Source organism: Gouania willdenowi, chromosome 12, assembly GCF_900634775.1.
Source record: "Gouania willdenowi chromosome 12, fGouWil2.1, whole genome shotgun sequence".
NCBI classification, from domain to species: domain Eukaryota; kingdom Metazoa; phylum Chordata; class Actinopteri; order Blenniiformes; family Gobiesocidae; genus Gouania; species Gouania willdenowi.
In genome coordinates, this window is record NC_041055.1 from 16,729,935 (window position 1) to 16,746,985 (window position 17,051).

General features: G+C 40.3%; 1 protein-coding gene across 3 annotated transcripts in view; it reads left to right on the forward strand.

Moving 5' to 3' along the window:
* The window catches only part of sfswap (splicing factor SWAP), a 93,395-nt gene that overhangs the window by 11,817 nt on the left and 64,527 nt on the right, over positions 1-17,051 (forward strand). For all 3 annotated transcript variants that reach the window (XM_028462189.1, XM_028462190.1, XM_028462191.1), the window contains exons 3-7: positions 5,617-5,748; positions 11,938-12,014; positions 13,725-13,950; positions 15,048-15,139; positions 15,673-15,811. In XM_028462189.1, the coding sequence (XP_028317990.1) occupies positions 5,617-5,748; positions 11,938-12,014; positions 13,725-13,950; positions 15,048-15,139; positions 15,673-15,811 (666 nt within the window). The remainder of the gene's footprint in view (positions 1-5,616; positions 5,749-11,937; positions 12,015-13,724; positions 13,951-15,047; positions 15,140-15,672; positions 15,812-17,051) is intronic.

Below are 17,051 nucleotides of genomic sequence, written 5' to 3' on the forward strand. Positions count from 1 at the left end.
ACCGTGATGGTTTTTGAACCGGGGGAGGAGAGGGCCACTCCACTTCCAGTCTCTCAGCTGCATGGCGGCGCAGAGAGTAGAAAGATGTGTCGTCCTGGTTAACCGGCGCAGTAGCGGCGGCACATTTCCCAGGCAACAACGCATCTAGCTCATCCTCCGACAAACCATGAACGTCCAGACCGATGTCCAGCACGTCATCGTCCTCACGGTCGGCTTCTAGTCCTACCAGAGGCAGGTTAGAGCCCTCGGAGAACTCTGGCTCGACCTCGGCCAACCCGTGCACGTACTCCATGTGGTCAACCCAGCTAGTAGCGGGGACTTCGACCACAGGTTCCTCATCATCACACCCGGGCGAAGCCGGGTCCCGAGACTCAGATAGGAGAGGGTCGTGCCGTGTGACCGCATCTTTTCCTAGAACCTTCTCCACAAAAGCGACCCGCCTTTCCAAGGTTGAACGCCGAAGCTGGCGACAAAACGCACAGGACTCTGGCTGTGTTAACGCTCTCCTGGCGTCGACTATTCCCAGGCAGACGGGACATGTTTCGTGCTGGTCCTTATCGTGTAAGGAGAAGCCGCACCCCTGAGGACAGGGGCGAACAGAAGGCTTTAGCCTTCGTGCTCATTTTGATACACCGAAGCTTGTTAATAGAATTAGCGCTCTGCGGGCAGCAGCAGCAGCTGCTAACACCAACAGGGGAAGTTTAACTAATTCTAAGTAGGCAGTAGCCAAGGCAGAGACAGCGCTAACTAGCAGCAGCTTCTTAGCTCCACTCGGTAGAGGTGTTCTTAGCGAGGTGAAGAGCGTATGAACTGAAGGATGACTGTGATGACAGCGTATTTTTGAGGCAGGCTGAGCCTCATTTACGTCATCAAAGATCATCTGCCTTAAAGGCGTGATTAGAGGTTTTCTTCAGTAGGCCACGCGGGGGCGTGATATCCCATACTATATGTGTTGTACCGAGTGAATCGACTGAAAGGGAACAACCACGCTGAGAATGAGCATTTTTGTCACTGTCTAATGCTAAAGCTTTAGCCACAGGAAGTTGTTGCACACCACTTCCGGTTTAAAATGCAGAAGTGTGAAAAAGGTCTTCACTTGGTATCAGATCGATTCAAAGCTTTGCATTATAGCACACCTCTAGCAGATATTACAATTATGTTGAAGATATTCATTTGACGTGTCATGTATATAACTTTCAAAAGTGATTTCAGATTTATTTCGATATAGTGTAGTTGCCCTGATATAGGGTTGAGCGAAATGTTCATATCTCAGTAGTCTTCCTAAAAATGGCGATAGGCGATGTAAACTTGATTAATTTTATATTTTTTTCAATAGAGTTCTACAAGAAAATCAATAATGCATCGAAGTCAGTGGAGAAAAATGCCACAAAGACCCTTTTATTAATCACTCGCATCTCAATGTCAACATTTTTTGCCACTTTGGACTTTTTCCTTCATTAACCCTCTGGTGCCTAAGGCGTTTTACCTTTATCTTTCATATAAGGAAATCTATAAACCTTACATGTTTGATATCATTTTTTTCAGGAGAACCTCCCAAATGTGACTGTTCAGTATTTTCTTTAATATGGCATACTGTATTAACACAGTGAATCTAAAACCATTATATAAACTCAAATTTGAGTGGGGAAAAAGTTCGTTTTTTTTCTATGAAAGTCAAACATTTTTAACGAATCATTTTTATTGCTTGTTTAGAAAATCTAAACTATATAATAACTTATATATAGAAGAATAAATAACACAGTTATATATAGCTATTTACAGTGAAATGCAAGCAATGTCTTAGGCGAAATAAATAGTACGACTATTTACAAAAAAAGTATGAATCACAAATACAGGGAAAGTCAAATTATTTGTGCCTCATTGTGTTGCTATAAAACAATAAACGAATATACTAGACACTGCACTACACGCCAATCTCACGCCAATGTCACTCACTACACACTAACTAAACAGTCAAATCAGAGTATTAATCAATATAATCTCTTCTTTCTCCGTCTCTGTTTACCTGTCGCTTGAAAACAAAATTCCTGCAATATGTGGACATTATGATTGGACAATGGCCTTCTTCTCAACCAATAGGAAAAAGCTATTATGTGACGTTTCAGCGTTGTTCTGTCTTACTGCACAGCACTTTCACTTTCGTTTTAGTTGTCTTCCTGCACGGAGCAATGACAGCTCAAGAAAATGTCACAGAAAAACACGTGCACACTTTCCCTCAAAACCCCACTTCTATTTGGCCTATCAACATGATTTAAAGACTGGTTTGTAGTTTGACATCTGCACTTTCGACACCGGTTGAAACGGAGATCCAAGGACGCTTTTCCGCTCTTTAAAACAATCATGTGATCAGGACGCGCCGCTGCGTCCTTCGGCCCCAGAGGGTTAAGGCTAAAATGTGTGATTAAATTGTGTAGTGTTGCTTGTTTCAGGGCAGCTCTGAGTTGCTCAAAATAGTTTTTAAACACACATTCAGGACGTGGTCCCTTTAAAGAACAGAGCCTGGATGAGTCATGTGAGAGTTGTATAAACAGCCCCGTGAGCTGCGCAGCGACTCAGAGCAAGTTAGTTACAGAAGAGAAATACATGTAGTGTTTTGTCATGTTTCAATCCTTCACAATCTAATATCACCAGATCGCACACCCTTGCCTATTATCATATTGTTAGGGAGAGGATATTGAAGGATTGAAGAGTGTTTTTTTTTTTTTTTTAACGGACGCTCCCCTCTCACCTGCTGTCAACCAGTAAAATCTTCCTCTCCCTGTGTCAAAAGCAAATGGTTTTTCCAAAAATGCATTTTTTGAACCGTTTTGTGAAGAGATCACACTCCCTTTAACAGTCAGAAGTACTTTTGTCAATGTCTGGAGAGGGATGAAGATAAGGGTGCTTGTTCCAAATCAATGAACGACATGCAGCTGTGTAGCAGTAAACAGATTTCTAAACAATTGAAAATAGTAAGCAGTATAAATGGAGGCTCTCCTCTGAGGACAGTGTGGTTACTGAACACAAATCAACACAGAGGAAACATTGTCTTCTTCAGCTTTACAGCCTTCATTAACTTTGTCTCGCTGGTTTGTTATTGTTTTTGTGTATTTCTACAGTGCACAAATATGACATTTTTTTGCTGGAGTTGAAAAACTGTATATAAATTGTGCATCTGGACACATTGTTCCTTTTTTTGGTGTTTTTTCTGAAAGAGAAGGAAACATTTATTGTGCCCAGAGAGGCGAGGTAGATTACAGTTACAAACACAATCTGTGGAGGCCTTTGTGTCTGTGGTGGAGGCGCTCGGCACCAATTTGTACTTGAAACTGCTGCATGTATCAAGGACAGAGGGTTCGTACAGTGAAGGGAGGGAAATCAACCTGAGAGTTTTCCGTCACTTATAATGCAGTACATTGAGCTTTTGTTTAGGCCCAAATGAGCTCCTGTCTCGGTTGCAATCACCACCAGTGTACACTGTTTCCAAAGGAGTGCTAAAGCTGTCCAAATAATTAGATTTGGATGTGTAAATCACTCCCTTGGTCACAGGTGTGTAAAATGAAGCTCCTGGTGATGCAGACTGCCTCAACAAACATTTGTAAAAGAGCGAGGTGTTCGGAGGAGCTCAGTTAAATCAAGCATAGTGCAACCTGTGTAAGTCCATTTAGGAAATGGTGTAAAGAAGTGTTCTCAGGATATTTGTTCACAGGGAATAGCTGAATACAAAGACAATGTTTGACAATTTCATCAGGGTTCCTGCGGATCTTTAAAAAGCCTTTTAAAGGGCATTCAATTCATGAATCTAAAAATAAGGCCTTAATTGTCATTAAAATGCCTTAAATCAATGTTTCAAAAGTCTTAAATTTTAACACATAAAATGTATGATTTTATGATTGTAATTAGTGTCACGTTTCAAAATAAATGGTGATATTTGTTTTTTTTTTTAATTTTTTTTTAATATATATTTTACTGTAACATTACACAATCATGACAGCAGAACCAACTACAAAACAGTGACCGTTACAGTGGGACTCTGTGCAGATGCACGTCTTGATTGTAGTAGGGTTGTAACAAGGGATGTAATGATTCACTCAACTCCCGATACGATTCGATTCACGATACTGGGTTCACAATACAGTTCTCTCCCGAAATGAGATTGTAGACAAATAATGATTGAAAAATATTCATTTTTTTCTTCAAAAATAAAAATACTGTACTATTTTCCTTTATCTTTCATTGTAAAAACAATCCCTTGAAAAAACTATGCAAAACAATGCAATTTAATTAAAAATAAATCCTGAATGAAATAAATAAAGAAATAGTACAAATGAAGAAGCCTATTCATTTAAATTCTGGCTATACAGTAAATTATGCAAAATTGCACAATAGCTCCTTTTCTTTTTCAAAGTGCAACTGAAAATGTATTTTGAGCCTTAACAATTGGACTTTAAAACAAATTATATATTAAAGAAATAATATAAATAAACAAACTATGGCTTTCATTCTCTCTCTCTTGTTTCTCCCTTTCCTCTCTGTTCCCCTCTTACTTTGGATTTCATGTTCTTTCTTTTTCACCTTTAGTCTTAGGGAAGCCAAAATGCTTCCACACTTCTGATTTTATACACGGTGGTGCGTCCTGAATTTCAAATTCTAAATAAATAGCACCCTTTGCTGTAAAAAAATAAATGTTTTTTTAATTTTTTTTAAGTACTGTAATTCCATTTCAGAGTATCAATGCGCACCGTGACACCTTTGAATCGATTGTTAACTGCCTCACGATTAATCTTTACATCCTAGTTGTCACGGTACTAGAATTTCAAACTCGATAGCAATACACAAAAAAAAAAAAAAACTCTATACCATTTTCGACACCATGGGGCAAAAAAATGACAAAAAATTAGATAATAATAATAATAATAATAATTAAAATTAATAAAGTTGAGAATACAAACTATGAACAGTATACAATATATCCGATACTCACATTTTGGCATCAATACTTTATTCAGTATCAAGTTTTTTTGACAACACTCGCTTGTAGCAACTTTTAACAACATGGGGAATTTTTCTTAATGGCTTTTTTTAAGGGTTTCAGTTATTGTATTTTTGTTGTTCCATAGATTTCTGGCTAATTTTGTAGTCTTCTCGTGTGTTTTGAGTGATTTTGTTTATTGTAATCTGTTTTTCTTTTTGTGTGTGTAATTTACTGTCATTTTTTTGTGTGTTTACTTTTGGGGCCGCCAGTTGCAATTCTGCACTAGACGCTAAAAAATGTATCATATGGAGTTGATGTGGCATTTTTCCCCCAATTGTGTTTACTGTGAAGTCAGTCTTAAATTTAATTTCAAATGACAATAAAAGGTCTAGAATTTAATTTGACTGAAGCTGTAGAAACCCTGTTCATGCTCGTAACTTAGAGGGTGAATGTACACAGTTGCACTTAAATAACTTCATAAAAAACTTAAAAAAACTTAAAAAATAACTTCATAATAATATGGATGAGTACGTTTGGTGATTTGTATTTATTTAATCTTTGCAGGATGTTTAGTTTGTTTCCTTTAATTGAACTGTGAACTTTGCTGTTCTCCTCCTGATTAATTGTTGTCGTCTTCACAGAGGAAGAGTACAAACGTCTGAGCAAGGCTCTGGCTGACGAAGGCACTTACAATGCAGTGGCTTTTAAATACAGCGCTGACTACTACGACCCCTCCCAGCCTACAGAGGAGGAGGAAGCAAACAAAGAACACGGTGAGTGCTTGTTTTGCTCGTAAGTGGAGGTAAAAGGTAAGCACAGGATGTTCAAAAACAGCAAATTATCCTTAAAAGATGTTTCACTTGCCTAAAAAAACACACTTTCTGTGGGTGCAATAGAGATTTCCTCAAACACTTGCTATTTGGCTATGTCCATGGTTAACATCTTGCCGTTTTACAACACAAAGCTTTATTATGGTCATAATGGAAGGCTTAATTCTGAACCTGAAGATCAAGCCTCATCTTTCTAACACATCTTTGATCAACACTTTTTTAGAAGCGTCCTCATTCCTGAGTCTTAAAGCTCAAATTGTCCTCCCAGCCCTGCATGCACTTCTGTAACTTTAAATATTTGATATGGAGATTGCTTAAAGCACTTTCAGCTGCCTGACAGCAAAGAAGACAGGATGTCTCCATGGAAAAATTGTCAAATTTAATTTAAAGTATTAACACGTCTGCAAAATCTCCATTGGGCTCTTCAAAATGTCTGAAAAAATATTTAGTTATCACAAATACAAAGGCAAGTATCTCTTCAAATGAAGTATTTAAAACAATCATTTAAAAACAATGTGGATTATTTGGTTTTAAATAGTGTTGCTAAATGTATCTATTTGCCCAAATACAAGCTAAAACCTTCACAAAGAAAACATGAGTTGTATTTTTAAATTAACTTGTTTTTTTCTTGGCCTTTAAAACTTAGACAAGTTATTTAATCACAACACATGAACTGATTACATCTTGTTTTTATTAATGTTTTTTGAAATTGTATTTAAGTTGACAATTTTTTTTCTTTTATTTTTTTTAAACAAACTTCTTTTCTTGTCTTTTTGTCTGGTGTAATGCAAATGTTCATAGTATAGCTTTTCTTAGAATGTAATGGTTAACATTGGAACTTGCAGTTGAATGTTTTGGAATTCCTCACTAATCTTAATCTTAATTGTAATTAAAAAAAACCCGAAATGTTAGATTACCTAATTAGACACATAACACCCGTTAAGCTCAAACAGTAATTGCATCGATTGATCATGGTAATAATTTTATTTATAACTGCTTTGACAATTAGAGAAATACCTGCAGCTCAGATTAAAAGGCCATTGTGGTATTTCACTACATAATAGTTAAATGGTGATAGAGTGAAAAGCTGCTCTCAGAAAGCCTCCATTAGTGCTGAACCATTAATTAAATTGAAATGTGAATTTCCATTTAAAAAGGTGTAATTATCTAGTCATGAAATGATAGCAATGTGGAAAATTGGCTTTATCAAATCTGCCTTTTCTGCCTCAAAGATAGAAAATCCAAGTATCCAGTTCCTGTCTGTGTTACTGAATTATCAGCTGGTCACAAAATCAAGGAATGTGTAAAGATAAAAATAAAAAAATAGAATAAAAAAATCTAAAAAGAAGACCATCAACATTTATTTCATTAATTTGATGATTTAGACACTTTAAGATTGAAAAAACACTTTAGTTTCTCCATGCCTATTAAGTCTAAATGTACCTGCAAAACGGATGGAAATTTTGTCTATAACTTCTGTTCCCTGAAGGAGAGGAACGAGGTACAACACATATAGTATGGGATATCACGCCCCTGCGTGGCCTACTAAAGAAAATCTCTAATCACGCCTTTTAAAGCAGATAATCTGTGATGACGTAAGCGAGGCTCCGCCTGCCTCATAAATACGCTGTCATCACAGTCATCCTTCAGTTCAGTAGCCGCTCTTCAACAAGCCCAGCTGTGTAGCGGGGCAAAGAAGTGTTGTACCTCATTCCTCTCCTTCAGGGAACAGAAGTTATAGACATAACATTTTGTTCCCTTTCAGTGGATTCACTCGGTACAACACATATAGTATGGGACATGTATACACGCCCCGCCGAGCAGCTATGAACCAGAAACCAAACCACTGGAAAGAACTGAATGGGCCACTGAAGGGGCCGTTACATCCAGACGGTAACCAAAGTGTTGGGTGATGACCAACTGGCAGCACGACAGATGTCACTTAAAGATACCCCCCTAAACAATGCCCACAATGTACATACGCCCCTGGTCGAATGTGCTCTCACACCCTGAGGTAACTGAAGACCCCTGCTGTTGTAGGCCAGGGAGATAGCCTCCACAATCCAGTGAGAAAGCCGCTGTTTAGACAGGGCTTTACCCTTAGCTGGATTGGCAAAACACACAAATAGCTGGTCACATAAGTGCGGTCTATGTATTCACGTAGAGTACGTATAGGACACAAGGAATGTATCCTCCTTTGCTCCTCGGATGCAAAAGGAGGATGGCAAAAACTTATTAGCTCAAAAATCTTGGAGCTATTAGCTGAAGAGATGATCTTAGGCACATATGCCATATTCGGGCGTAATGTGACCTTGGAACCATCAGAAGTAAAGTGGGTTCAGGAAGGATGCACTGATAAAGCATGAAGCTCGCCCACTCGCTTAGCGGAGGCCAAAGCAAGAAGCAGTGCAGTCTTATATGAAACAAATTTCATATCTGCTGACTCCATAGGCTCAAAAGGGGGGCCACAGAGAGCATTCATCACTACAGTTAAATCCCATGAGGGGATGATGGATTTCACCACAGGCCTCAGCCGGTGAATTCCCTTTAAGAAACGCATGGCCAGCGGATGCGCACCCGGCGTCACTTCGTTGAAACCAACATGGCAGGCAGGTATAGCCGCCAAATAAACTTTAATAGTGGAAAAGGACAAACCTTTATCCAACAATTCCTGAAGAAAATTCAAAACCTCCACAATTGAACACTGACATGGGAGTACATCTCTGTCCTGACACAATTGCTTGAATGCTAGCCATTTATAAGCATATAAGCCACGAGTGGATGATGCCCTAGCACTCTGGATCGTTGCCACCACACTTGGAGGCAAACCCTTAGCCATTAAATTTGACCTTTCAACAGGTAGGCATGTAGCTGCCACAATTGCGGACATGAATGAACCACTTTTCCACCCGCTTGCGAAAGGAGGTCCCAGCGTAGAGGAAACTGCAATGGCTCCGCTACCAGCAGATTGATTATCTTGGCATACCATGAGTTCGCAGGCCACGCAGGGGCCACCACAATCAGGGATCCCTCCAAGGGTGAAGAGCCATCATATAATATGTACGTTATCAACATCCGCTGGAGGTGACGCTGTGGACACAGCCGGTGCGAGCGAGACCAGCGCGCACCTTTAACAGCCCGAGCGGCACTACAGCAATCACAGATGCCATCATGCCCAAAAGCTGCAAGACCAATCGAAAACGTAGTTTGCATCCCAATTGAAAATCAGCGAGTCCCCCTGCCCTCCGTCAGGCGTGCTCGGCCGGTTAAAGAGCATATTTCCAGACCGAGGAAAGAAAACGGCTGACTCGGGGTCAGAAAGCTCTTTTTCACGTTCACTGAAAAGCCCAGAGCTTGGATATGGGACAGAACGAGAGACAGACCTGCTGCTGGCTGCTCTCTCGAACCCCCTGTGTTAGGAGAGAATGATGCCTTCTGTCATTGGGCCCCTGAACAGAACTTGGAAGAACAAAATATCAGCGTCTCCCTGCTGCTGAAGTCCCTCTCCCACTGCTAGGAGGTGTGTGGCTTCTTCCGCCTATGCGCTTGGCCCTTTTGGAAGCCTTGCGGTGGACCTTTGCTCAGAGCCGAGTGGTGTGGAGCGTGATGAGGAACCTGCGGCGCAGGAGGCTGCAACTTCCCCGGTTGTCCAGACCCTGACGGAGGTGTAGCCTTTTTGTAGGGTGGTGGAGGTGGCGCTGCTGGCCTGCATGCTCCTGCAGATTGCTTGGGTTTAGCGTCACGCCAGGGAATGATGCTGCGCAGGGCTTCAGCTTGTTTCTTCCCCAACTCAAAACATGCCTGAATGGCGTCAAGTGATTGCCCGAACAAACCCATTGGAGATACGGCTCGTCCAAATAAACGGCCCGGTCTCTCTCTGGAACATCAGGCAGAGTCAGCCACAGGTGTCTCTGTGACACCACGGTAGACGCCATTCCTCTGCTGAGGGAGAGCGCTGCACAGCGGGACACCTGGAGAATATAATCCGTGGCGATCCTCACCTCGTTAAGGAGAGGAGCCAGAGAGATGTCGGAGGGAAGCAGCGAACTGAGCTCAGCCAGCCGCATAGCCTGATAGGTCTGCAGCATGGTGATAGAGCTCAGTGCACGAGTGGCGCCTGCCTGCACTCTGTAGATTTTGTCCAGCTGCAAGAAGGAAAATCTACAGTGCTTGGAGGGAAGCGGTGTGAGGCCGCTCACGCCATGGTTGTGAGAGGGCGCCAGATACGCAGCCAGAGAAGGCTCCATAGGTGGAGGGTTGACTAAGACAGCCTCATCTAAATCCAAATACTGTCCATAGCCGGACACCGTGACGCGGGTAGACAGTGGTTTGTTCCGTGTTGATGTTAACTCTGAGATAAAAACCCAGGAACGTGGGCAGGCTATTCTTAACCGTCCTAGGCTCGGGAGGGAGAAAAAATCCCGTAAAAAGTGACGTTTTTGAACCGGGGGAGGAGAGGGCCACTCCACTTCCAGTTTCTCAGCTGCACGGCGGCACAGAGAGTAGAAAGATGTGTCGTCCTGGTTAACCGGCGCAGCAGCGCCGGCACATTCCCCAGGCGACAACCCATCTTGCTCATCCTCCGACAAATCATGAACGTCCAGACCCAATGTCCAGTACGTCATCATCCTCACGGTCGGCGTCTAGTCCTACCAGAGGCAGGTTAGAGTCCTCGGAGAACTCCGGCTCGACCTTGGCCAACCCGTGCACGTACTCCATGTGTTCAGCCCAGCTAGTAGCGGGGACTTCGACCACAGGTTCCACATCATCAGACTCGGACGAAGCCGGGTCCCTAGACTCGGATAGGAGAGGGTCGTGCCTTTGGACCGCAGCTTTCCCCAGAACCTTCTCCAAGAAAGTGACCCGCCTTTCCAGGGTTGAATGCCGAAGCTGGCGACAAAACGCACACGACTCGGGCTGTGTCAACAATCTCCTGGCGTGGACTATCCCCAGGCAGATGGGACATGCTTCCTGCTGGTCTTTATCGTGCAAGAAGAAGCCGAACCCCTGAGGACAGGGGCGAACAGAATACTTCTTCCTTGCTTTAGCCTTCATGCTCATTTTGAAATGCTGAAGCTTGTTAATAGAATTAGCGCTCTGCGGGCAGCAGCAGCAGCTGCTTACACCAACAGGGGCAGTTAAACTAATTCTAGATAGGCAGTAGCCAGGGGCAGAGACGGAACACTCGGAAGAGGTGTTCTTGGCGAGGTGAAGAGCGTAAGAACTGAAGGATGACAGTGATGACAGCGTATTTATGAGACAGGCGGAGCCTCGCTTACGTCATCACAGATCATCTACCTTAAAAGGCGTGATAAGGTTTTCTTCAGTAGGCCACGCGGGGGCGTGATATCCCATACTATGTGTTGTACCGAGTGAATCGACTGAAAGGGAACAAAAATGTCTTGAGCAGTATATTGTGTGGAACAGCAACAACTAAAAGCTGATTATCCTGCTGATTATTGGCATAACGGCTCTGTATTTGTGTTTTTAACTTTCGAGTTAGTTCTTCATAACCAAATTTTAAAAATAAAACATCAAGTAGTATTTGAAAGTCATTAAACTATATTGATGCTGGAAAAGCTCTTCATCTTGGAAGTGGTAATATTGTCACAAGTTGAATTCCACCATTAAAATGGTTTAGATTTGCTGTGTTGAGTAAAGCAAGGACCGCTGTGTTCACATATTACTGCTAATGTTTACATCTGTGCATTTCATGTGTATCAGAGTGAAGTTTGTTTAGGGTTGAGCAAAAAAATATGGACTATGTGTTGGACCACAAATTCGAGTATGATGGGTCACATGATGTGGGCATCGTGTCATCAATAACTCTTGTTTGGAGGTAGTGTTTTTTTTTTACTTGCAGGACTGAAATAAAAGTGATTTCAGGCCTTCATGACCTATTTATTGTTTCTTGTATTATCACTGCTTATCCAACTGTTTTTTATGTGACTAATGCAACGTAATCTATCTGTTTGTTGTCATCAAAATGAATTAACATGCATTTAATCCCTAATACACTCTGTTTTAACTTGTTCCCAATGTTATCCTCTGTTTAATGCCTCTCAGACATATTCGGTGAATGATTACAGTTTTTGTTGCAATATTTATTTAATTTTTTTAATGTCTTTTCAGGAGATGCGGAGCCTGAAGAGAGTGAAGAACCATTCGTCGCTCCTGCTGGGCTGACAATTCCTCCTGATGTGGAACTGGTGAGTGTGTGTGATATTTTGTCATGTAACTTTTTGCTTTTCTAAAGCAGTACAATTTAAGCACAAAATGTTGTTAGAAATGTTGTATGTATTAAATAAGCATCTGAAAACATGCTTTACACACCAACTTATTTGTTTAAATACTACTCAACCATTTGAACACTGCTGAACATCAAGGAATTTCCTCAGTTATTGAGTTAGGACTTGTACTTTTACCAAAGTACATTTTGACTGATGCTGGTACTTTTACTAAGCAAAGGATGTGTGTACCATGGTTGGGGTCTATTACATTTTTCAATTACCTATGTTCAATCACGATTACATTGATCAGCATTTTTCCATAACTACAATTAAATTCAAATTATTAATAATCCTCAGAAAGTCAATTACAATTATGTTCTCAATTACTAGATTTCAATTACAATTACTGAACCTGAAATAAATAACCTAATGAAATATAACCTTTATCTTGTGTTAGCTTCCTTTTAGCAGCTCTTATGGTAACGGGTCCTAAAACAGCTGTAAAATACACTAAAAACCACTATCGATCATCGTCTTTCTTTTTTATCTATTGGTTGCCTTGTTAGGCTTCCTAATCAATGAAAATATAGGTTTTAATATTTTTGGTGTGGATATCTGAGCCTTTTCTGTGTCGGTAAACCCCTAAATTATTTTTTTTTTTTAACAGTTTTTTTAACGACCGGTACATATGTGTGTGACTGTACAAAGAACTGTAACATGGCAATTACAATTACAAAGTCTGTTATTTAAACTCAATTACAATTCAATTACGATTACGACGGCAATATATATTTTAAAACTACAATTATAATTACGCTATATTTGTAATTAATCATCAATTATGCTATTACAATTATAATTGACTCCAACCCTGGTGTGTACATTTGCATCCTGTGGTGATATGATATTTGCTACATTTTCTTTCACTCATTTCCTTCAACTTCTGTTCAGCTCCCAATCAGGAGCCAACATATGAATGTGTAGTATGTGCGTGTGCAAAGCTTTAAATACGAGTGAGCATTTGTTGGAAGTTTTAAGTTGAATAAAAAGCCAATACACCTCATTACCTCCTCTCTGCTATATTTTCCTACTGATTAGTGAAGAGAAACTTTGCTCAGTTTTTATATTTCACCTAAAAATACTTACTTAAATTGATTTGTTAGAAAGCCTAGGTGTTCCACTCCTCAGATTCAACACCCATTTGCTTTTCTCTCAGGAGAGAGGCTTCATAAGTGCTCTCTGGGCAGCATTTGACTGAGCAGTAGGTGTGATGTAGGAGGGTTTTCTATCATATATCACGAGAAACCAGAAATTCATCAGATTTCTAAATCAATGTGAAGAGAATTGTGTTTCAGAAAGTCCTTGGTAGAATAGTTTAAAGGTTGTGGCATTTTTTTTGTCAGCAGTTTGAAAGCTACTATTTATTATGAATGTCCTTTTGAGATTCCTGCAATGCTTGCTACTGTTAAGGTAGAGGCTCTGATTAATAGTTTAAAGCACACTAGATGCCCTATAATAATGAATCATGGACACTTTTCTCTTTAAGTGAAGTCTTTTCATAAAAGCACTTCAGAAACTAAATCCCGTGTGTCCCTGGCATTTCAAATGTTATGTCCTGATCTACTCTTGAGACTTCTTATGAGTTTAAGTAACTATTTAGATTTTCAAAATGATTTGCCTGTTTTGTAGCCAGCGACTGTCAAGACCCACAACATCATCGAGAGGACTGCCAGCTTTGTGTGCCAGCAGGGGGCTCAGTTTGAGATCGTGCTGAAGGCCAAGCAGGCCAGCAACTCCCAGTTTGACTTTCTCCGCTTCGACCACTACCTGAACCCGTATTACAAACACATCTTGCGAGCCATGAAGGAAGGCCGATACAATCTCGCCTCCTCAAGCAAAAAAGAGGAGTCGGAGGGTGAGTACTAGGGATGAGCAAGTACAGCATTATATGTATCTGTATCTGTTAACCATATGAATTAATTATACTCGGAGTGGGCGGGGTCTAACCCGGAAGTGGGTCGGGTTGTCTTGAATTGAGCGGGGCTTTAACCGATATGTTAATTTGCAATTGATACGGGTTGATCAGAAATTGTTGTATTTATTGCTAATTAGAAAACTATTCACAGGACAACATCAGCATTGAGCTTCAGATCAATGGTTTTGATCACGATAGCAAACAAACTTTTTACAGAACAAGTTTTGCAACACTGACTACAACACATGCGGTGGCAATTATGAAGTAAAATGTAATGAACAAGAGTTTTCATACTCAACATAACTTTCTTTTTTTAACTTGCGTGCGTGCATTCACAAAAAAACTGTGTATAGCTTAATTAATTTGTAATATTTATACCGCTACTACCTTTATTTTTTTATGAAATGCAGCAAGAAAGTGAAAAAAAACTGCTTAGACCCAGCTGAGGAATAAAAAAAGAAAAAGAAAAAAATCTCCGACATGCAGAGACGCAACGCAAGTTGCATTCTACCAAGCACCACGTCTGAACGAATCGACGTTTACCAGAACTCTACTGTTTGATAAGTAACCGAAGTAAAACAAACCTGAAGCTGAAGAAACATAAAACGTTAACGGAAAAGACCCGCAAACCTGAGTGACTGAGCAGAGACAGAGCTGTCAGTGAGTGAGAAGAGCAGAGCGGAGCTGCGTGTAAGTGTGTAGGGGAGGAGCGCTGTGACAGTCAGCTTTCCAATGAGGATTTTCATTCAGTCCGAGCACAGATATTGACTCAGATTACTTGTATAATACTCGTACTCGGCAAAAGTACTTTATCCATACCGGATACCCGTTTCAGTCAAGTATCCGGCTCAGCTCTAGTGAGTGCTTACCAAATCCAAAAGAATTCTATCCTGTAACACGTGTAATTATCAAGACTGTTACACACACAATGTCAAACAGTGCTACATAGTGTAAAAACATGCTCAAGCATTAACGGTTTGTGTTAATATGTTTATCCATGAATTGATTTGTTTTTCCGTTTTGCTTGGTTGTTGTAGATTCGGACTCAGATGAAGATGGAGATGGCAGCTATCTCCATCCCAGCCTTTTCGCCCCCAAAAGATGTTCTCGTCTGGAGGAGCTAGTGAAGGTAATGATACTTTTCCCACACTTTTTTTTTATGAGTTTTAACATTTTACATGCGACACTCTAAGACAGAAAAAGACATACAGCCAGGCACAAAGTATACATAAAAATACAATACTTAGTCCAGAGTTCATCCTAAACACAAGTAAACCTGGATAAACAAACAAACACAAAGCCACTACACAAAACAAAATACATAATACTAAAAATCATTTTGATGTCATCTAAAGTTTTAAATACTCCATAATAGGTTTCCACATGCTGTGAAATATATGTAGGTTATATGCACTTTTCCCACACTTAACTGAAACATTTGAATCTCAGTTATTAAAATGAGTTGACATTTCACAGCAACAAGGCAGCTCTTTGAACTTTAGAGCATGTAAAGGCAATTTGATATAAAGCCAATATTCCCAATTGGACTTTGATGCAGAGAAAAATAATAGAGCTAGCTGGTGTTCTGCTTTAGCTTTTCTTCAGAAAAAATGCATTATGGTTTTAAATGTCTTAGACTTTGCCTGTCTGTGATGTTTGTAGCCTCTGAAAGTAATGGACCCAGATCATCCTCTGGCAGCACTTGTGCTCAAAGCTCGACAGGAAAGAAACGGCACCATCCCAGTGGAAACCAAGCCAGAGGAACCTGCACCCAGTCCAACGGTGCAGTACTCCGCTGACCGTGAGTCATACTTTTATTTCATAGCATACATTTAACTAAACTCTTGACAGACATTTTTTCACATCTAAGTCGAATTTTATTCATAGCACATTCAAAAGTACTTATTACTGTTTAGATTGTACTAAGTATGTCAGTGTCTGGAACTAAAACACACAGTTACATACAGTATGCACAGTCATGGAACAGGCTACCAGCCCATGTTAGAACCTGTGATACCTATTCAGCATTTAAAACTACGTTGAAACAATGGTTGAAGACTAATCAGACATGCACTCACAGTTAGATTATTCACTTTTTACCTTGGGCCTCAAAGTCTTAATTTTAACCTATATGTATCTTGTCTATGGTCTACTTGTAATGTGTAATGTCCTGTGATTTTTGTATTTTTTGTATCGTGTCTTGTTGAATGTATACTATACTAACCTGCCTTAGGACAATGGATGGAAATTAGCCATTGTGCTAACTCCGGCATATTTACGTTGTTGCTCTATGCTGACATGTTGATGAATATGCATTGTCCTAATTCAAATAAATAAATAAATATATGATGGCGAGTCAAAAGGCAAGTGTTGTTCAACATTATTTATGATTTCATGGTCTTTATGTGGCTTGTTGCTTCATGATTTTAAATGTGACAGAGTGAAGGAAGTTTAAAAGAAGAAATTCTAAAGCCAGGCACAATGACTGCCCTACTTAAAGGGGACATATTATAAAAAATCTACTTTTGCAGTTATTTTGATCACACATGAGGTAACTTGAGTGTCCACACGGCACACAAAACATGAAATGAATCCATCCATTCATTTGTTTGTGGTCTGTGTATGTCTTACAATACAGAGAAAATTGCTCCGTTTCAAATTTTACACACACTCATGGACACGTTTAACATACACTGTAGTGTAAGCACTATTTGTTTATGCGGAGGTGTACCCCGCTCTTATGGTTCAGCGCATTGGCGAACCTGTTCTGTCGCCTTGTATCGCTGATCTGACATGTTTGTGACACAATGCGACGCAGCGTTTGGAGAAAACAAATGATTATCACCTTAAATGCACTATTCATGTAGTTACACAGCAGAGGAGGAGAAAATGACTCAGCACCGTAATACTCCGGTGAGAGTTTGAATGAGTGGTGCTGCTGCTACTGCTGAGAGGACCCTAAGCGCTGACACAGACTCACAAAAACAATTTTTGCTTAAATAACCATGTGTTTTACTGTAATGTTCAGTTTTTGGCTAAAA